At 44.1% G+C, this 22,152-nt stretch overlaps 1 protein-coding gene across 2 annotated transcripts in view; it reads right to left on the bottom strand.

The window, feature by feature from the left end:
• Nucleotides 1-3,986: 3,986 nt before the first annotated feature.
• Nucleotides 3,987-22,152, bottom strand: part of SLCO3A1 (solute carrier organic anion transporter family, member 3A1) — a 311,829-nt gene continuing 293,663 nt past the window's right edge. Inside the window, exons 10-11 of one of the 2 annotated variants that reach the window (XM_011947399.1) lie at nt 18,433-18,497; nt 3,987-6,726 (exon numbers count right to left, since the gene is read on the bottom strand). In XM_011947399.1, coding sequence (XP_011802789.1) covers nt 6,347-6,726; nt 18,433-18,497 — 445 coding nt within the window. In that variant the 3' untranslated portion in view covers nt 3,987-6,346. The remainder of the gene's footprint in view (nt 6,727-18,432; nt 18,498-22,152) is intronic. The other variant, XM_011947400.1, reaches the window with a different exon arrangement.

Below are 22,152 nucleotides of genomic sequence, written 5' to 3'. Positions count from 1 at the left end.
TTCCTCTTATCTGTCCATTTCAGGTAAAACACTTCGTATCAATGGACCACTGGGCTCAGGGGTGAATACCAGGAATGGCAATAGAAAAACACACAGCCCAGAACACTGTTGCCATGGTGTCCTGGTTGTTACATCAGGAGGCAAGTGGGAGTGTGTGGGGCCCCACAGTTCACTTGGGCCACAGTCTTCTTGATTAGTGTCTAAAGGTGGGGAGGGAGGTCCCTTGTGTCTTGCCCAGTAGGGAGGTAGTACCCATAGTGGTTATGGGTCTGTCTGGGAATAAGGAGAGCTTTTTAAGACCTGAAAGTTTTTTCATACACCTAGGTTTGAATCCCAAGTCTGCTTTGTGAATTTGAGCCACCCTGTGGTTGAGATTACATGAGCTAATACATGAAATAAGCTCAGCCAGCCAATGATTCATAGTAAGTGCTTGAAAAATGTTAGCTACTATTAGTAGTAGTTTTTACTAGTGCTTACCAAGTATTTTACCTGGCATATCTGTTAACTTTAGGGTGACAGTCTTTTGTGTTGGTTGTGGGGAGGAAAAGGATTGGAAATACTCTTTGGTATCTGGATTCACTCTTCTTTTTCTGCTTTGAACATTTCTCCCTCATGTGCCCATTTCCACCATTTAAGAGAAAAGGATGGTTACTCTAGTCAAGCTGCAGTGTCACAGCTGTATGGGAATGTAGACCATACAGTTCAAATCTGCCACATCACACAAGAAAAAAATAATGTTGCCTTCAATTTTAACCATGAGAGCAAAGGGGTACTTACCTTATTCTTGGAAATGAGATATCTGAATTAGAGTCTCATGGTCAGGAGTGTTAAGGCCGATGGACACCTAGCTCAAGGTCCTTTCCTATGTATGCCCTGGCCCATGCTACAGCAGAGTCTTAGGCGCTGGGATCTGCCTCACCTATGCTCAGCCGCTAGGGTCCCCCAAACATGCAGTGCTGCTTGAGGCCTTGCCTGTGCAAGAGAACAGAGGTCAGCAAACTATGGCCTTCCCTCAGCCACCGACTGTCTTTGTAAATAAAGCTTTATTAGAACATAGTCCATTTGTTTACCTGTTGTCTATGGCTGATCTCACAGTACTACAACAGTTGAGTAGTTGCAACAGAGACTGCAGGTCCACAAAGTCTAAAATATTTACTACTTGGCCCATTACAGAAAACGCTTGTGAATGTGTTTTGGTGGCTCTCTGGGGGCAATTCTGCCCCTCATCTTCTCACCGTGTTTCCCCATAAGTCACTCACTGTTCTTCAGTTCTTAGTTTCTAGGCCACCCACTCTCCAGAGCCTTCTTGATTCTTGCTGCCATGAGGCAGAACTCACCACCATCTTGAACTGGCTCTCCTTATCCCCAGACAGACCCTAGCTCTTAATACTATTATCCCATGGGTTTTGTTTGTGTTCACATCTGTCCAGCTCATTGAAATGGGGGTTCTTGGAGGGTAGGGAACAAATCTTTTCCACTTTTGTATCTGATCTAGGGCTTGGCATATAGCCAAAATTTTAAGGAATGAATAAAACAAATACATGTTTTGAATATATCAAGCTCATACAATGCATCTCCAAATAAACTCTGCAAAGAAAAATGCTAACGTGGATAGTCTCTGAGAAGTGTGAGTTGTCCCTGTCTCCATGCCAGTCACAGGTTTCTAAGGGATAGGGCTATCTTTGCTTTCCAGAATTTTCCATTTTAGCTTTTATAACCCATGTTGTCCCTGCCATGATGACCAAGCATTCTGGGTTGCTGAAGCTACTACTGAGGCAGGTGTAGGTGGCTGCGTGCATTCACGGTGGATTCCACATGCTGTTCTAGGCAACAGGCCCCATAAGAGGCATTTGAACAAAAATATCTTCCTTGCATCTTCCACCAGTGAGAGGGTATTCCAATTACTCTAGAGAAATGACAATACACTAGGGGCGTGGGGTCCAAAGTCTGTCATTTAGGGTGGTTTACTCTAAGGGATTATGTTCTTGCAGTCGTTTGGGGGAGTAGCAGTTTGGAATAAGTTGGGTGAAGCAGGTGTAATGAAAAAGGAAAGAAGGAAGGGTAGAAAATGGGTAAATACTATATTTGGGTCTTGAAACTAATTTTCCAGGCCAAATTTAATTTCACTAACACCCTCTCTTGGAAAAGTTGGCACCTCTTAGATATTTGAAGTGGATTTTAACCTAAGGGGAAACAGTCCCTAAAGGGAAACATGGATCATGGTTGAGGAGGTCAATCAGAGGAGAGTGGCACGAGCCCAGTGGAGTCAGCAGGCCCCTGCTACGTATCTGGTACTTTCCTCTGGCTTCTGGCCAGATATGTGGTTCTCCCTAGCCATCACGATAGTCAGGTAAGAATAGCACCAGGCAGCGGCAAGTATTCTCCATCTGTTAGACTGAAAGAACTGCCTGCATGGTTTCTTCCCTCATCTAAACCAAACCAAATAAAATATTCAAGCAACAACAAAATATAGTGTAACTCCGTCCAACTGCAACAGAAGCTCATCCTGTTTTTCTGGTCTTGACTGTATGATCAGATGCATTGACATCTATACATTGACCTTCATAGCTTACCACTGCTGAGTAGGGCCTTTGGGGTTCCTAGTAGGGCTTAGAGCAAACTACACAGGTCTGGCAGGCATGGCAGGGTGGAGAAGAAACCAGCTTCCTAGGACTGGAAGCAGCAGGCAGCAAGAAAACCAGCCCAGCAGGCACACGGGGAGCCAGAAACTACTTTCCCTCAGAGGTTTCTCTATTTTAGTACATGTATCTATCTCCATTTTACATGTTCCTCAGTGAATGACCTCCTCTGGAAGGTGTGAAAGAATAACCATTAGTAACCACAGGAGAATCTTTTTCCTGGGAAAATTCCTCAAGAGTGCTGTGACTACCATCCCAGGGATCAGCTGGTTGCCCTCATGTGGAATGTTTCTGCAGGCTCTTCAACAAGAAGGGCTGGGAAGCCCTGCCATAGTGTGAGTGAGGGGAAGCTGGAGGGCAATTACTGGACACAGGGGAGTGGGATCAGGGGACTGGAATGTACAGATGCCACTCAACCAATCTTTAAAAGCGCTAGAGCGAGCTATTCCATGATCAGATGGTGAAAAGGAAGTGATTTTTATGGAGGGGGCATGCTCCCTCCTGCTTGGAAGATGTTAGCAACTCTGTCAAATGATTCCTTAGGAGCTCTTGGGTTTCCAGTTATTATTTTGTCTGTTAAGTGTTCCCAGCAAGCTCCTTGGGGAGACCGTGAAAGGAGGCTGCTCCCACTCCTTCGTTAGCTGTGAGGAAAGCCAGCATGCCATGCTGTGGCCTTCTGGAACCCTGTGTCCCCAGGGTGCCTCAGAGCCAGCTTTCCCTGACAGCACACAGCCTCAGCTGAGAGAAGACAGCAAACCGCGTCCCCTAGAGAGGCATTTTTGCAAAATGTGCTTGCTTCATAGGAGGGAATGATATTGGTTAAACAAAAACAAAACCCAAACCTTCTTGGTCTATGTGTAGGAGTTACAAAGATCTGTCAGTTTCAGCAGAGAGAGACTTTTCATCCACCCCTGGGCATGTTCAACTGAGATGGTGTAGGAGTTTGTAGCAGAAGAGAGAGAACTCTAGCATTCACTTTCTAGGTTTATTCCATCCCATACATTTTTTTGTGTTCTGTAAATCCAATGGAGATCTTACCAGGAAATCTTTTTCATTCACTTGAAACCAAACAGATAATTGAGGGGGCTGATCTAGTGTTGTATGTACAATGCTTCTTTAGAGCACAAAAGGCAAATGAAATCTAGACTGAGTTTTCTGTTCGGTAGTATATGAGAAAAATTAAAATTTTAAAAGACGATACAACAGAATTCAGAGCCATCTTGCAACAGGGGTCTTTAAATTTATACCCAATTGCTGATAAAACTCAGCCCTGCAGTTGTCTTCCTGTTATTCTAACATCTTTTTCACATTCATCCTAAAATTTTAGGGAAAAAAGTCCAAAATGCAAAGAGTTTTAAAAACCTTTTTTTTTTTCTCTCAAAACAAATAGTTCCATAAAACACTAGGTCAAAGGGCCTCAGTGTGTGTGTACTGAGTTTGAAGGGCCAAGCAATAATCTATAGGAATGACCTATTAGCAATACATTTGCAAAACTAAACCGAAACCTGTACAGGATATTCGCAAAGCCTTAGGAACAACAGAACATACATATTTTATGAAGTGGTTGGAGAACCATCTCCCCTTTACTAGTTAACATACTGATGAGTGTCCCCATTTTCATAAGGACATACTAACACTAAGCAGATGAAAGGCCTGTCTCAGAAGCATCCTGCCCCAGGTAGCTGATCACGGTGGCCCCACACCACGACACAGCTTTTCTTTTCGTTGGTCTTGCTCAGTGCTTTCTTTAGATTTGGGCTGTCATTCAAGCCTCTTCATTTACAACATTCATTAAAAATTTAGTACCATATCTGTCCCACGCCCAACCATTTTTTATTTCCTGATTCTTTTGTTTGCCTTGTGGGTAAACTGCAAATGTGTCCAAGGTGAAAAAGCAAACCAATCAATCTTTGAGTTTTTTTTCCAGCGCCAGGAATGTGACATGAACAAAGGTTACCGAAGAAGCATGAGGGGTAAGTTAGCAGGGCCCTTGGTTGTGTATGAGTGTGTGCCTTTACCTAAGCTCTGTTCCCTTATGGAAATGGCCATAGAAGGCCTAGTGTACTGGTTGCAAGAGGTTTTTTTAACGTGATTCTTACCCCAAATCATAACAGGTTCATTTTCTGAGGTTCACCCACCTTCAAAACACAGACAAGCGGCTTAGTTCTAGACTAACCCTGAAAATGTCAAAGACATTTTCATGCATTGGACACACAACAGCTTCCAGGAGCTTGTGGGTCTATTTGTTATCAGAGACGCTACAGACTTCTTAACAGCTTGTGCTAGGGAACTGTTCTTCTTTCCCATCCCCGGAAGTGTTGCATCCATACACCACAAACCCACATCTAAGAGTTTCTCCTCCACAGGCTGAAAAGAACGCCTCTTGGAATGTCAAGCATGAATATAAAAGGGCTTCCCATGACAGTGATCACTGAATCATGGGGAAGAAAGCTAAAAGGCAAATTTGCAATTCATCACATTATCCCCTGTTGTCTCAAATGTGATTCTTTTAAAGGCAGGCTGCATATTCACTCTCTTTTTGAAGCATTTTTTTTTTCTTCTTATAACACATTATATATTCTTGTTTTTGTAGAATATCCGAATGAGGATAAAGTGATAAAAATTACAATAGGTTAATTGCATCCCTTGTATCACATATTTTTGGTGCATTAAAAAAGGAGAAAAAAAGTAAAAGCAACCAGCATAATAAATCCAGCCTAGAGAACCGTGTTAGTGACTGAAGGGTTAACAGATTTTAGAAGTAGTTAAAAATAGTATTAGAGGATTATACATACAACAGTTTGAAATTCATATGGATTGTGTTTTTTTCTTTTAAAAATGGCAAAATGTTTGGCAAATGTAAGCAAATGACTTGGACTGTGTTGGGTCTCACCAGCTCTGAGCCGGGTCAGTCATAGCCAGGCGAGGCCTACTGCTTCCTGAGGTCACTCTGTGGGGCTGGGGGAAGGTGGATGCCCGCCACTGGGAGCTGCTGGCCCCCCACCCGGCTCCCCCTCAGGCCCTCAGTCTTGAACATGGAAATGGAGCTGGCGAGAGGTGCCAATTACAAACTCCAGCACAGATCACCCATTAGCATCACTGAGAGAACTCTGGGGCCTTGAACCACATGCAGACTGGGTGAGTCGTCTACACAGTGACCCATATTGCGAAAGTCAGAGAGAGGAGTGGGGCTTCCACCCCTCCGACTTGTGCGCCCGCCCCCACCCCCATCTGGAGGAAGAGGGTGGCACGGGGTGTGTCACTAGTGCTTAATCTGGCAATGTTTTCAACTTGTGTTTTTTTTTTTAATTTTTTTTTTATTTTAGTAAACTTTAAAAAAATGTTTTCTGTTTTGTATGTGTATGTATATCCAGAAATGTCCATCCTCCAAGCTGGCCACCACTGTTCCCTGAATTTGGCAGTGCCTGTTGCTTGCAGCTGTCGGCATCCTGAAAACCATGAGGTGCCGTCAAAGTAGACTCTGTGGCCCAGGACCCCGCCGCACGATCTCATTCTCTCCTTATTTTGAATCCTGTCTGGCTCTGATGTTCAGAAAAAGGACAAAGTCGGTGTGTGTCTGAGTGTGTGTACATCTGTGTCTCTGTGTGTGTATTGAGTTTTGGTTTTTTTTTGGAAACCTTTTTTTCTTTTTTTAAGAAAAAATGACCCTTGGATTACTAATACAGAGTTCAGCCCTCTTTTAGTCACTATAAAACGGACTCCATGTTTTCACACCACTCATGGTCTTCCAGGTTATAGATAAACTTTGTCCTATGTGTCTGGTTTGCGGGCACAGGGTCCCTCCCCAGGTTGTCTAGGGTCAGAGTAGAGGCAAAGAACTCACTGGTGCTCAGCCCGCCCTCGTGGTTTTTGATGTAGCGTTTATAGTTTTTCCTCAGGCACTGCCACGTGGTGGTGTACAGGATGAAGGCGAAGGATTTGAGCGCGATGGCGATGCTGACATACAGGTATCTGTAGACCACATTGTCGTAGAGGACGCAGGCGCCTTGCTCCCCACAGAACGTGCTCCAGAACAGGCAGGTGGAATCGATGCCGGCCCCGAAGATGAGGGGTGGAGGGATGAAGCCTGTTACAGGGAAAAGAAGGTTAAGGTTCTGGATCTGGTGGCCAGTGCTTCCCTGTTCTTGTCTCTGCCTAGCTTTTCTTATAGCACTGCTGGGCAAATATGTCTGACTTCATGGCTCAAAGACACGCTCAGGAGGTAAAATGCACGAGTTTGTGTCCCAGTTCTGCCTTTTTATCATGGTACAAATCTGAGCAAGTTATTTACGCCCTCCTGCCTTAGTTTCCTCATCTGCAAAATGGGGATGACGATAATACTACAGTCTTCACCAGATTGCTCTGAAGACTAACTTTACACATAGAAAGCATCAGCCTGGCATGGTGGCTCACACCTGCAATTCCAGCACTTTGGAGGCTGAGGCAGGTGGATCACCTGAGATCAGGAGTTCAAGACCAGCCTGGTCAACATGGTGAAACCCCGTCTCTACTAAAGAGACAACCTGGAATTTGTATTGTGGTACATGTTGGTGTACACCTGTAGTCCCAGCTACTTGGGAGGCTGAGGCAGAAGAACTGCTTGAACCCAGGAGGCAGAAGTAGCAGTGAGCCAAGATCGTGCCACTGCACTTCAGCCTGGGCAACAGAGCGAGACTCCATTTCAAAAAAAAAAAAAAAGCATCTAGAACATTGTGTACTGTGCCACTTTACCATGTAAAGTGAGTGACGGCTGCTATTATCATCATCATCCTCTGCTGAGAGCCTGAGAAGGCCAAGACAGTCTTCCTTGAAGGGAAACATTCTCAGTGTCAGTGAAAGCAGTGCATTCTCACTGAGGGAACTGCAAAGCGGCGGCTGCATGGGGCTTTTAGGGCTGTGTGTGCTCTTGAGTGCAGGGACCACAAGTTGGGCTTAAGTACATCTGTGCGTATACACATAAAGTTTAAAATGGAAAATATCTGCATATATACTGACAACTTCCCTTTCCCTGTATATTACCAGTGGGTAAGAATATTCCCAGCTCAGAATGAGTCGGTAACCAGTTTTGAAACCCTCACGGTAGAGCGTTTCCGGTACCTACAACCAGTCACCAAAAATGGCAGATGAGATGAAAACCCTTCCCCTTCCTTACTTCAGTTCCCTGTTCCTCTGCCTGCTATTAGCCCTGAGTTATCAGACCTGGCTGCCCATGACAATCATCATCCAGGGTGTCCCATCCGAGACCAATGAAATCGGAGCATTTGGCGTGCAGCGCAGTCCTCAGCACTTTAACATTCCCAGGTGATTCTGAGTGCAGGGGGAGAGTGTTATCTGTACTACGGGAAAGTCATAGATGAGTCACTAATACAAATTAACTGTTCAAAAAGAACTGTCACCTTGAGGACAGAATAAAGTGCCAACCATCTTCAGTGACAGACTGCAGAAGGAGGAAGTGATCTCTGGAACTAGGTGTGGCCAACTCTAAAATCCCAGGGCCCATGTACCTCTATCCGGAGTGTTCCTTGCAGAGCCAGTCCTAGAGCATCTGAATTTCATTTTGTATTAAGGAAGGTCCCTCTGAGATTTTGATGAGATCTAGACCCATAGCCCTGAAAAATACACCTACCCATAAAATCAAACCCGTATTTCAGGGGGTTCATAGGCCCCTGAAGTCCATCCATGATCGCCGGAATAACAGCACATGCATGATAAGCACAGCAGCACCTCTGTTCTGTGGGGCCTCCAAAGGCAGTCAGGGAGAGAGGGAAGGTTTAATGAAGGAAGTAGCCCTTCCCCTGGTTTTAATGACAGGCCTGGAATCGGGTGAGAGAAGGGCCGTGTTATCCTATCAGTGCTAACGAGCTTGGCAGAGCTCTAGGCGCTCTCGGCCCAGGTGCCTCTGTACTTCTCCTAGGAACTTTCCACCTCCACTGCTTGTTACCCCAAAGAGAAGCCCCGAGAAGATTTCTGGTTGAAACCTCATTAAACTTCCCAAGCAGCTCGATTTAATAAATAAGCTCCAAGCTCAAAATCCCACACAACCTGCTTCCTTCTTTCCGGCTGCTAGGTCGGGCTGTGGTCCTGCCGAATGGAAGCTCACATTCCTAGCATTCCCTGTGATCCCAAAGGCTGCCCAGGTGTCTGAGCCCTTCCCCACCAACCCTGTGCATTTTCCCTGCCCCCTAACAAGTGCCTTTTTTCATTTCACTGAAAAAGAGCCAACTGGAGGAACTGCCATGGCAACCGCATAATAGAAACTAAGCCACATGCCACATTATTTATGTAAAAAATGAAGATCTGGAGCCAGTTTGTATTACAGATAGACCTAGAGATAAATGGAACTAATGTGGCCTGTTTCTGTGGCACAGCAGGGCAAAGCAAATCCATTCACCTTCCTACCTCTGCATGGGGCATAATCATTATATTGTGATTAGCTCCCAAATGCTCCTCCTTCCTTGTGACTTCTCTTGAGGTCATTTCACTTTGTTCTAGCCACCTATCACCTGGCGATGGTGAGCCAAGGTTAGAGAGGACGCCTTTAGTAAACACTTTGCTGTGGGAAGGAACTGAGGGTACAGGTAGGTGTCCCTTGCTCTATAATGCATGGATACTTGGATACAAATTCAGGTCGGTGCAAATCAGGTCATATTTTAAGCACATCGAAGGAAATTTGCAACATAAAGGAATCATTCGTTAATATTTGTTAAAACCAAAATATCCCTCTAAAATACCACTATGTAACTCATTCATGTACCTGAGTGAGAATTTTTATAATATTTGGTTGTCTTTCAAGTAGGGCATACCTCCATGTGATAAAGATGGCAATTTTATCTTGTCTATTGTCAAGCTCCACTACCAGATGACAAAACCTTTAAACAGCAATGTGAAAGCTAAGTACTCAGGAGGCTGATGGGAGGATCGCTTGAGCCCAGGAGTTCCAGGCTGCAGTGAGCCATGATCACACCATGGCATTCCAGTCTAGGGGACAGAATAGGATCCTGTCTCCAAAAAAAAAAAAAAAAACCTACCAAAGTTTTTCATGCTATGCTCTGTTCAGTATTTTAGAGAGCATTCATGGTAGAGATGAAATATAACTTTTTTTTTTTTTTTTTGAGACGGAGTCTCGCTCTGTGGCCAGGCTGGAGTGCAGTGGCACGATCTTGGCTCACTGCAACCTCCGCCTCCCATGTTCAAGTGATTCTCCTGCCTCAGCCTCCCGAGTAGCTGGGACTACAGGTGCACGCCACCACGCCCAGCTAATTTTTGTATTTTTAGTAGAGATGGGGTTTCACTGTGTTGGCCAGGATGGTCTCGATCTCTTGACCTTGTGGTCCGCCCGCCTTGGCCTCCCAAAGTGCTGGGATTACAGGCGTGAGTCAGCGCGCCCAATCACTGCGCCCAACTGAGATGAAAGAACTTTCAAGGTGCCAAAAGCCCTGGAGAAAGTCACTTGATCTTTCAATGTCTGTTTCTTCTTTAAAATGGAGCTAATACCACCTGCTTGGTAAGGGCTAAGTAAACACTACATAAATGAGGTGTGTGTGTGAGTGTTTTGCAAGCGTCTGATCTTTCCATGTAACCAGAACTTTTGCCACCTTATTCATGTTAGACAGGGGATTTGGGGTGGTATTTTAGAATGAACTCTAGGTTAAATACCTTAAGTATAACCTTTATGACATTCCTTTTATACTTCTGAATAGTGAAAATATTGGCTTTCTTTTCCATCAAATTCATCTTTTCCTTTATATTCACTTAAAATTCTTTCCCAAAGGGGATCTCTAGCTATCAGGCCCTAAATTGCAGGTGTGTGGAGAATACCAGAGACGAATTGATTGCATCTTTTTTGTTAGAGGCCACTGCCATTCTGGAACTCACCTGATGAGTCACAGAAGGGAGTCCCACCTTGGTGACTCATTTTCATGCCCAGCCCTGCATCCTTATATGTCTGTCACTCAGTTGGATCAAACAAAAACTCAGGCAGTCCCTGCAAGGAGTTGGTTGCCCGTAGACAAATGGGAGACTGCTACAGTGTGAGTGTGGCAACTGTCATGATAAGTAGTATCATTAATTCCCCCCACCCAGGACTGTATAGAGTGCTCTAAGCCATTATGCATCCCCTCCATAACCACTCCCCCGCCCCACCTTATTTCACATACAAATAAACTGAGTTTGATATTTCAAAACTCCAAACGCAGTAATCTCCTTCCTTCTAATTCAGAGTTTGTTGATTTGAGAAGACTTTAGAGCTCTTATTGGGGATTTCCAAGGGATACAGAGAACATTTTATTTACCCTTTTGCTAAGCTCCTGGAGTAACTGGCTTGTAGAAGCCTGGTTTTGAAGTATGCACAGGGTGAAACACACAGGGGGTTTGGTCTTCGCAAAGCAGGCAGCCCTTCCTTCTCTGGGGTTGCCAATACATAGAGAAGCCTGGGAGACTTATTTTGTAAACAAACTCCATATTTCGCTGGACACCTGAGGCAGTAATGGCAGATACTGTGCTGGTCAGCAGGAAGAGACACGGAGTTGTCATCGTTGTAGGCTTTGGTCAGACAGGGAGTTCACATCTGGAGTTTTGGTGACGGGGAGGAAATGCAAATGTATGAACCAGAGACAGCTGATTTTGAATTCTAATTCCGCCACTTGGGAACTGTGTGATTCACACAACTTTAGTGAATCTCAGTTTCGCTGTTCATACAATGGGCACAATCATACCTTCAGGCAGAGCTTTTGTAAGAATCAATGGGACGCCATTTGAGAAAGCTCTCACAGGGTGGGCGCTCCAAAAATCTGCTTCCCTTGCTGCTGCTTGGCTTTTGTCCTGAACTCTTTTGGGTAAATGAAAATCCGTCCTCTCTTAAGTTCACCACCTCTAGAGAAAGAGTTGCAGAAAACCTTTCAAGCTGTGATTCAGTGAATAACCTCCACTGGCAAGAATTCTCCACATCTGCTCTGGAGGCTGAGGCAGGAGAATCGCCTGAACCTGGGAGGTGGAGGTTGCAGTGAGCCAAGATCACACCACCGCCCTCCAGCCTGGGTGACAGACTGAGACTCAGTCTCAAAATAAAATAAAATAAAATAAAAAAATCTCCACATCATAAGTCAGTTTTGGAGGATAATCAGGTGCATCCAGAAGGGAGGCCAAGGGGGGCCAGGTGTACTTCAGTGTCCCTTTGGTTTTGAGCACCTTCACTCTGTGGAGTCCTTAGCTACAAGGGAGCTTGATGATGGTGGTGTATCTTTAGTAACTGTGTCTTCTGAAGAAATGCTCTCTTCCCTAAAGCCTGCAAGAGCAGTTCTCTCTCTTTTTATAATCTTCTCTTCTCCCTAAATCCTCTAGGCAGGAACTTGTGGATGAAGCAGGTGTTAATAGGGAACCCACCGTGTGCTGAGGAGGGTATGTGCAGGCTCAATGCTGTTCCCCGCTATTACAGGGACTATTAAAAGGACTAAATCTATTACACTCTGGCTTAAATTGAAGCTGTATATATTTCAATGCATAAATTGCTGCACTGTTTAAGAACAGTCTCTGTTTTTCTGAAATCTATTAACAGAGATTAAACCTCAGGGCCTTATATCTTGGCTATTTAACTTACTCTCTTAGTTGAAAAGGCTAGGCCTATTTATATTCCTTAGTCTAAACTTAAAAGGTGAACTGAAAGGCTTTTGTAAGAAAAATAAGTTCAAATTCCTTTATGGGACAAAATGGAAGCTGGAAATTATGGTCATTTACATTTAAAAAGATATCTGTTTCTTTCCGGCTTACCTGCCAAGACTTGAATTCACCATGGAATCTCTATTCAACCTGGTGGAATTACTGTTATGTCCAGCACCAGCTAGAAAGGGAGATGCTGAAGAGTGTATTCTCCTGGAAGGATTAATGAGTTCTCTGCTTCAGCAATGTCAAGAAAGAATCTGGGCTGTTTTCCAGTGACACTTGACTTTTACTTTTCTTAAACTGGAGAGTCTGGAGGAGCTACTATGTTCTCCTTTCATTCCTGGACCCCTTGTTAAAGTTGCTAAGGCCTAGAGAGCTTAAATAATCTGCCACATGGTCAGGAAAGGCAGAGCTAGGCTCAAGAGCAGGTGTGACTGACTGTAGAGGGCCCATGGTGAACACTGGAGGTCACCTCAGTGCAGGTAAGGGAGGCAGATCATGGGGGGTGCAGGTACATCAGGAGGTGAAGTACATTGCTGACACAGCCAGGGCACATGGCTGGCACCTAACATATGTTCACCAAATGAACAATTAAAAGCATAGGCAAGTGAAAGGGGTCTTCCATGCATCACACCACCGTATCTCACTCCCTCTCATCTCTCACCTGGGGCCCCTGGGCATGCTGTGCTTACTTCTTCCAAAGCAGCATTTAACACATTCATTTCTCCACTTGCCTATAAACTTCATCATATGCAAGACGATGCTCACAGCACGAACTCAACAAATGTCTGACAAGCCACATCAGGAATGTCTAGGATGTACTTTTCTAGAGTAATTCACAGATCACCCCAGACCAAGGACGGTCTGCTCAGGAATGACCCCTGCCTACAGAAATGTACCCCGAGGGCCTTCCCCATGCTTTTGGCCAGGCAGGCACACTGGAAAATTAAGAGGCAGGGTTAGTGTGTGGAGAGTTTGTGGTGGTATTGTGGAAGCTAAGCCTATCCCTAACGATACTCTGAGACACTTGATCTATTGTATCTCTTATTCTGTTAAAGGGTTCTCCATAGCCCCAGTCCCAGGGGCTCCAAACCTCAGCCTCATCTTGAGCTTTGTTGCTTCTCTTTTGCTTTTACTTAGGTCAGTTGGGTTGGGGTGCCTCAATAGATGCTGTCTCACTATGTGGCTCTGTCTTTGCCTTTCAACCCCACTGCTTCGCTGGAGGTCAGCCTCTCACTTCAATGCTTTTGGTGGGTTATCCTGCATCCTGCTAAACCTCACGCCTTGCTCACCAGCTGCTCTACCTAAAACAGAATTCTGAATGTATATTCACTCTCCCATCTGAAGCCCCCATTTGCTCCACACTGGCGACTACTCAGCCAAGTATAATTTCTCCCCTTGAAAATCAAGGCCCTCTATAACTCTTTTAACCCCACACCTTCCCCACACTTGCTTCGTTCTCCTACTGGAACCACCAGAGGCAGGATATTAGTACCTACTTATCTGTACACCCCGAGCAGCCCTTAGACAGCACCTTGGATGTGGAAGAGTCTCCATGCATGTTTGTTTCCACTAATTTAATTCGGTGTAACACCCTGGCAAGCAGTAGGCCCCAGGAACAAGATTCTAGACCAACTCAGGAGCAGAGAGTTTGCCCACAGCCCGGAGAGAAAAGGAGCAGCCAAGACAACTGCAGAAGAATAAAGGAGGGTGGACTCAATTATACCAGGAATTCTGCTATGAGTAGATCGTTCAGTTTACTCTGAATTCACTGACCCTTCTCCAGCTCAGTGTCTTCCTCCCCTACTCAACATAAACTTGTCCATGTGAGCCTTTCATTAACTCACTTGCAACATGCAGGCTGTTGACCCCTGTTCCTCTCTGGCCAGCAACACCCTGGGCTTTGTCATTGGTCAGAACTGCTCCACTTCCATAATCTCGAAGTCAGACAATGAGGCTTTGGCCACAGCCTCCAGTTCTCTTTTGCCATTATTTATTACAACTAGTTTTTACAATTCCTGTATCTTTGTCCTCTCTCCTTTCTCCCGTCTCAGCCCTACTTTGATCATCATCCTCAGCTTCTTTGCTCCACTCTCCTGCCATGCTTCTGCTTCTATTCCAGGGTGCTGGGGCCACTCCCAGTGCCCCACTGACCAGTGCCTCTGCAGGCTCTGCCCTGGCCCTTTCTACCAACTCCTTGCCGTTGGCATGTAAAGCAACAAGGGAGACCAATCTCACATTCATTTCTAGCTCCTGCCCTATTCACGTACACCCAAGTGTCTGGAAAGAGGGTCTTCCCGTGCCCCTATCCCACTTCCTCACTCAAAGATGGCCCCCTCATTGTCCAGTATGGCAGACACTGGCCACCTCTGGCTACTTATGTGACAACGAATAAAAATAAGTAGGCTATAGAAGCCACATTTCAAGTGTGCAACAGCACCTGTGGTACAGACAGAGAACATTTCCATCATCACAGAACGTTCCATTGGACAGCGCTGGTCTACACCACTCCCAACTTGCTCCACATCCTTTCTCCCTGTCTCATAAATAATTCCTCTGTTCACCACATGGCCCAAGACGTTCTTAGGAGTGGGCACTGTGGGTGGCCCTTCCAGTCCTTATGCTTCCACTCAGAGAATAATGCAGTTTCCTCCTTTTATTTCTCAACCCTACCCTCTCCCCATCCTGCGAGCACCATCTCAGCACGAGCCTCCGTCATTCACTTCATTACAGCAGCAGCTTCTTCAGCCATGTTCTCATTCTCCACATGGCAGACAAGCCCTTTCTAAAATACACAATGGATCCTGTTACTCTCTGGTTAAAGCCCATCAACAACTTTCATTTGCCTCCTGGGTTCAAGGGATTCTTCTGCCTCAGCCTCCCGAGATAAAGGTTAAATGCAGCAACAGGGCAGAAGCCCTTCCTGACCAAGTCCCTCATCCACTACCCTCTCCAGCTCCATCTTCTGCTGTCCCCCTTTTCCCCCCAGTCTGGGCCTTCTGCAGCCCCCAAACATGCTAGGACCTTTGTTCATCCCCAGACTTTGACCCCTTAAGTCCTTCTCCCTGCTCATCTGTATGACTCTTACTCCTTCCCCAGGGCTGAGCGTAGACATCACATCTGTCCAAACCCACTGCTCCCATCCCGAGGCAAGATTAGGAGTCCCTTCTACATATTCCTGTTACACCTGTGCCAACTTGAATCTTGTCACACTAACCTGTGATGTCCCCATTGTATCCTCATTACCCTTGCTAGGCCAGCACAAAAGTTGAGAATGTCACAGGATCTGATGTCTTTGCTGGCCTTTCATTAACAATAATGGTGGTTAATCTTACTGGGTCCTGCAAGAAAGGGAATTAGGCCAAATGCTAAGACTTCTTCGATGAGCTGCTTTTAATTAAAAGATGAAGCTGTGTCATAGTCTTCTAGAGCACGGTTTTCCAGTCTTTAATTTAAGACTCATAATGGGCAATAAAATCAATAGAGTGGGTCATGACCAACTTTTTTAAAAGCATGTGATAGACTAGCATAGAAAATGTCAGAATGTGTCATACCTATTAGAGTGAGTATTTTTTCATGATTTTTTTGGTTTCAGCTGTATCTAGGCATAGGCCTGTGTGTACTGGGCCATAATGCAAAACTTGTCATCTCTTGCTCTAGATTACAGTTGCAGAAGTTGAAAAACACTACTCTAGGTAATACCTGGTTGATTATTCCTGGGGCAGACGTACAGATAGTGAAACTGCTTTACAGCAGTGTATGATGATTTTAACAGTATCATATGCCTCATAATGTTCACTTTCGCTTTCAACTGTCCTGTAATTTTCATTAACTTTTCAGAAATAGCTTGTAAATTGTTTTTCATCTTGTGCTATCAAAAAAATGTTTTGCCAGTTGTGTTGAGTCCTTAGTATCTGTCTAGAGGTGCAGAGATCTCCATAGCAACTCCACAGATTAGAAGTCTGGGCTCTTAGCTTCCCTGGCCAGCCCCAGAGGACTCATAAGGGCAGACCTGAGGTCACTTACCTAGGGATGGTTCATGGCTTAGAACACAATAGGTTTTCACAATAGGTTGTCAATAAACATTAGCTTCTTAAACAAAAATGCATATGTGGAATGGCTTTACCATTTGCAGAAATAAGGGTCCCAATGTGCCAGTTTATATTACACATCCACCTATCGATCCACCCCACACTGCCTTGAGAGTAGGGGTGTAATGATGTATGCAGATTTCACCCTCCCACTGATAGGAAAAAATCAGCACGATCATAACTCTGCCTTGATATTTCTGCATGCTACTATAGCTTCCCAGGAAGGCCCAAATGCTTTACTTTGAATTAGTGCTGAACTTGTTTTAACTGAGGCATCTTCCCACCTAGAGCTCTTCTATTTTCCATGACTCAGACATAAGACAATGCCATTTGAGTTTGCATGTATATACCAAGAAACATGGATTGTTAGTGGTTGAGAGTATTCTGAGGTCTTCTATCAGGCACAGAGGGAATGATCACAGATTGGTTTTTGCTATAGACAGAGAAGGGAGGTGAGGAGAGACATATGCTATGTATTTGCCGTTCCCCAGGGAGGACCTTAATGGATCTAAAGGTTAATATTTTGCTTTCATATATCGATATATAAAAATTAATCTTATAAAGTAACAGACATTTTGTTCAAAACTTTAAAACAAATTTAGAAAATATAACCTTATTACTCAAAGATAATAGCTGATACATTTTTAATATCTTTTGCAATATTTTCCTATTTTATTACATTACAGACCTCTTTTTTTTCCTTCCACATATCACATGCCCTTTCTAAGTCTATATTTTTCTTTCCAGAATTTTAAACGGGAACATAAATCCTACTGAGATTATAGACCATAACTGATTTAACTAATTGCCTACTGTTGGGCTTTTGGGTTGCTGCCAATTTTCCACTTTTACAAACATTTCTATAGCTAGGTATTTGTGCTTATCCACAATTATATACTTGGAATGAGGAATTATATTTCTACTCTAGAAATACAGGTCATGGTTGTTTTCCTTTCTACATTCAGATGCCATTTAAAGCCCACTGGGGAAGGTGACTGTCCTATTATTCAAGGAAAAAAGTTATCTTGATTTTGGCCTTAACAAAAGAATGCTCATAAAGCAACAGTATGGTATGGCAAGAGAAAAGCAGGCATAGCTGGGAGCCAGGCCCAGCTTTAGCCCAGCCAGTGCACAGGAAGGACCTTGGGTGAACCATGGACTATCTCATCTTCCTTTTGCCTATCTTAAAAATGAGAGGGTTAGACCGGGCACGGTGGCTCAAGCCTGTAATCCCAGCACTTTGGGAGGCCGAGATGGGTGGATCATGAGGTCAGGAGATCGAGACCATCCTGGCTAACATGGTGAAACCCCGTCTCTACTAAAAAAAAAAAAAATACAAAAAACTAGCCGAGTGAGGTGGCGGGCACCTGTAGTCCCAGCTACTTGGAAGGCTAAGGCAGGAGAATGGCATGAACCCGGGAGGCGGAGCTTGCAGTGAGCTGAGATCCAGCCACTGCACTCCAGCCTGGGCGACAGAGCGAGACTCCGTCTCAAAAAAAAAAAAAAAAAATAGGATTAAACTTTTTTCCTTCTTCCCATACCAAATCTTGAAACGTGGGCCCTATAGCATGAAGGTCACATTTGCCCCATCCCAGAAATTCAAGGTAAACAAACTCAGTTTGGAAAAATTTAAAGGATGTGAAGTTTTCCATTTTCAAGGCATTGTGAGAACGCCTCTCTTTCCCAGCTGGCGGCCCCATAAATGAAGCATTTCACAAGCTGCTCATGGCTTGCTTAATGAAGATGCCAAATTACACCACCAATTTTTTTCCCCTTTGGTGCCATCACTTTTCCTCCTTATGCCAATGAGAATTCAGGGTGGCATGAAGATAAGAGTTGGTATAAATAAGAACTTTGTGATATACAGGCAGTGCCTGAGTTTATCTCTGACTCAAATTTTGAGACTTAACATTTCTTATTTACTAATAATTAAACTTCAAAGAAAAAAGAGACAGACCTAGGAAATGGGATAATTTCACTGATATTTACTCACCTAGTAATAAGCATCCAATTCATTATTGAGGAAATAAAGAGATAATACGTACCCAACAAACGAAGGAGGAGAAAAAGAACTCCCAAAGCGTAAGACTTGAGTTCAGGGCTGACTGTCCTACGTGCAAAGAGATGAAGAGAAAAAAAAAAAAAAAAAACAGATTCTTATCACTCCCCTGTAATTAACAGACCCCAGAATCATTTGCTGCTGTCCATCAGAGCTCTTCTTTAGAAAATTACTAATAGTGCCTTTTTTTTTGTCCCTGCCTAAAGTCTGAAAAATAACTGCAACTGTGGTGCCAAGATAAGTTTAGGAATTTAACAGTGTTTTTTAATAACTGGAGCTAACCTTGTCATTCGAAGGCCAGAATGCAAATGTGGTCATAAAGCCTACATTTAAAGACATGTTGGTTTTGCTGAGATCAGGAAGCATCTTAAGTTGGTGGGGTACATGTATTGGGGGGGAAAACATCAACTGAGAAAATAATTCCCCGTATGCTTCACAAACAGGCTGAAACCATGAGCACCTTTACCATTCTCTAGTCATTTTGTGAAATCCACCAGGTTAGCATGGTTGGACACCCTGGATGGACCATTTGGGAAATAATCCACTTAGCATGTTTCAGCACTGTGATGGTTAATATTGGGTGTCAACTTGATTGAAGGATGTAAAGTATTGATCCTGGGTGTGTTGGTGAGGATGTTGCCACAGGAGATTAACATTTGAGTCAGTGGGCTGGGACAATTAGACCCAGCCTCAATCTGGGAAGGCACCGTCTAATCAGCTGCCAGCACAGCTAGAATATAAAGCAGGCAGAAAAACATGAAAATACCAGATGGGCCTAGCCTTCCAACCTACATCTTTCTCCCGTGCTGGACCGTTCCTGCCCTCGAACATTGGACTCCTAGTTCTTCAGTTTGGGACCCACACTGGCTTTCCTTGCACTTCAGCTGGCCGATGACCTATTGTGGGATGTTGTTATCATGTGAGTTAATACTTAATAAACATATATCCACATATATCTATATCTCCTATTAGTTCTGTCCCTCTAGAGAACCCTAATACATGCACCTTTTAAATTGGAAAGGTACCTTCATATAATTACAGTTGTTTCAAAGTGATCCAATCTCCCTGGCCTTGGTTTCCTCAAAACAGTCCCTTAGAATGGTCTTCTATACATTTTCTAGAACATTTCCAGAGTGTAACATTTTCTGGGATGGGAGAGTAGAAAGAAGTTTGGAAACATTGACCAATTTCAGATAGATGGGTCCACATAGCTGATAACACAGTCTCCTCTGTAATACCTCTTACTCTTGCAACTGGTATTTCTTCAATGCTTGTCTTCTGTCCTGAGGCCAAAGACTATTTGTGTCTTATTTATCATCATGACCTTAACCCTAGCACCATGTGTGGTGCCCAGCATGTGCTAAGTGACAGTGTAAGTGGGTGGGTAGCCCTTTCTTGGCTTGGTGGTGAAGGCATGTGACGGGGAAGATAGCTGACTGACCACATGCATATGTGCTTCAGGTCATCCTGAGCACCAGTGGCAAAGAACCTTCCTCTTATCTGTTGCTATCATGAGTCCCCAGGGGAGAGGGGAAAGAAATCACACTTCTATGCTCCCTGGAAGGACCTGGCTAGGTGTAGAACCAGTCCAGTGTGGCTGAGCCTTTAGAAACACCCAGGAGCATTTCAGTGTGACTGAGCGACCCATGAGATGCAAGGAGGGCCTAGAAATCAATTCCGTAGAAAATAAACGTTAATAACAAAGTTACCAACAGGATATCCAGTACACAGGATATTAACCTATCTATGGACTTGGCTAGAATAACATTCTTAAATGATCTCAGAGGTCATTCATCTAGTCATCCAATGATATCTATCCAACGAGCTACCACTTGGCTTGAGCCTCAGGTGGGCATATCTTTGGTTTCTTGGCATGACAAACCCAGTGACAATCCAAAAAGGATGTGTCCTCCCCAAATTCACACATTAAAACTTAACCCCTAAGGTAATGGTGGGGCCTTTGAAAGACGATTATTAGGTCATGAAGACTCTTGCTCTTGTGAATACGACCAGTGCCCTTATAAAGGATGCCCCAGAGTTACCTCACCCCTTCTAAGTGACAGCATGGCAGCAAGGCACATTTCTGAACCAGGAAGCCAGCCCTCACCAGACAGCACATCTGCTTGCACCTTGATCTTAAACGCCCCAGTTTCCAGAACTGAGAGAAATAAATGCCTGTTGTTTGGAAGCCTCTGAGTCTAGGTATTTTGTTATAGGAGCCTGAATGGATGAAGACACTGGAGTTTTTACAATCTTTGCCCCCGTTTCTAAGATTTTCAGGGAAAACACATCTCTTCTCAATTAGAAAGAATACAGTACAGGTAAGTCATCCCAGGGCAGCAGGTCACGACTTTCATTAAGTGATGGGGACGTGACTCTGGCTGATTGAGTTAGACACCTGTAAAACGTTCATGATGAGTCCAGTGTCTCTGGACAGAAACACAGTCAGTACTCTTTAGAATGTGCACGTTACAAAATCCAAGTTCTTCAAAGCTATTATCATCTCCACGGCTCTGGCTTTTGCACTTTCATTTGAAAGCATTGACTTGAAAGACACATAAATAGAGGCAAATTCTCCTTATCAAGAAAGCACGCTGGTATAATGAGTTAGAATATTTATCACCTGAAATTTGATTTCCTTTCAGCTATCATGTCACTAGGAACAAAGTGAGCAAGGTGCTAAGATCTCCCTTCATATCCTGTTGGGAAACTGGTTCCTATGAGAAGAATAATCCTTCTTGGCTTGAGTTATGAAGAAATGGAGGGCTCTGTGCGAACACTATTGAAAGCTCTGGACAACACTGGGGAGGGAGTCTTAGCTTTAAATGTACTAGCTGGGTGACCTTGAGAACACCACCCAATTACTCTCGAAGCCCAGTGTGAGACCTAAGAGGGGCTGAGCATCAGCTTTTAACCTCACTTCCAGATGTTCTGAGCACTGTTGTTGGTGGGATGGTCCTGTTTGGCATGACAGTGGGTCCATTCTTCTGGGAGGGGGCAAGGGCTGGTGCACATCTGTGTTCTTGTGCCAGCCTGAGACATCTGTGATGGCAAATCAGACTAGGAAGGTGATGGAATAAAGCTGTGTCTTGGACCTCTCAACATGCACAATGCATAGCGTGTGCTTCCAGCACAGTGTGGAGTTATAAGCCTAGGTCATTTAGGCCATCTGTTGCTGATTAATTTAGAGGGAATCAAATATTTCCAGCAAAGCTCCAAGAGCTGTTTATCAAGCTGAGATTTGGAAGTGATTAAGAATTTCAACAAACTTTCCATGTTTGGTAGTCACTACTAGTGAGTGTCTAGAGGCTGGGTTTTTGCAGAGGAGTCATGGGGCAAGCAAATAAGAGACTAGTCATTTTTCATGCTTCTCGGTGCCTTTAGTGTATGAATATCACAATATAACTTCACAAGAACGTCTAATAATGAAAAACAAACTACTCGTAAGGCAGCCACCTAAAACCTATACATGAGATCTGATGGGTTTTGTCCAAATGCATATTATACATAATCATCTTCTCTAAACAGTTTTAAATTCAATAGTTCATTTCATAAACACTTTCACATTCTTAAGAATTTTCATTATTCCATGGAGCTGCAGTGCCATAATTTAACTCACTATTCCAATTCAGGGTTTTCTGCTATTATAGTTAACGTTGTAATAAAAGTCTGTCTGCATTGAGCTCTTTCTTTTTTTTTCTTGTAG

Source organism: Colobus angolensis, unplaced genomic scaffold, assembly GCF_000951035.1.
Source record: "Colobus angolensis palliatus isolate OR3802 unplaced genomic scaffold, Cang.pa_1.0 Scaffold264, whole genome shotgun sequence".
Taxonomy (NCBI): Eukaryota; Metazoa; Chordata; class Mammalia; order Primates; family Cercopithecidae; genus Colobus; species Colobus angolensis.
The sequence above is the reverse complement of the archived record's forward strand: the minus strand, read 5'-3'. Positions and strand labels throughout refer to the sequence as shown.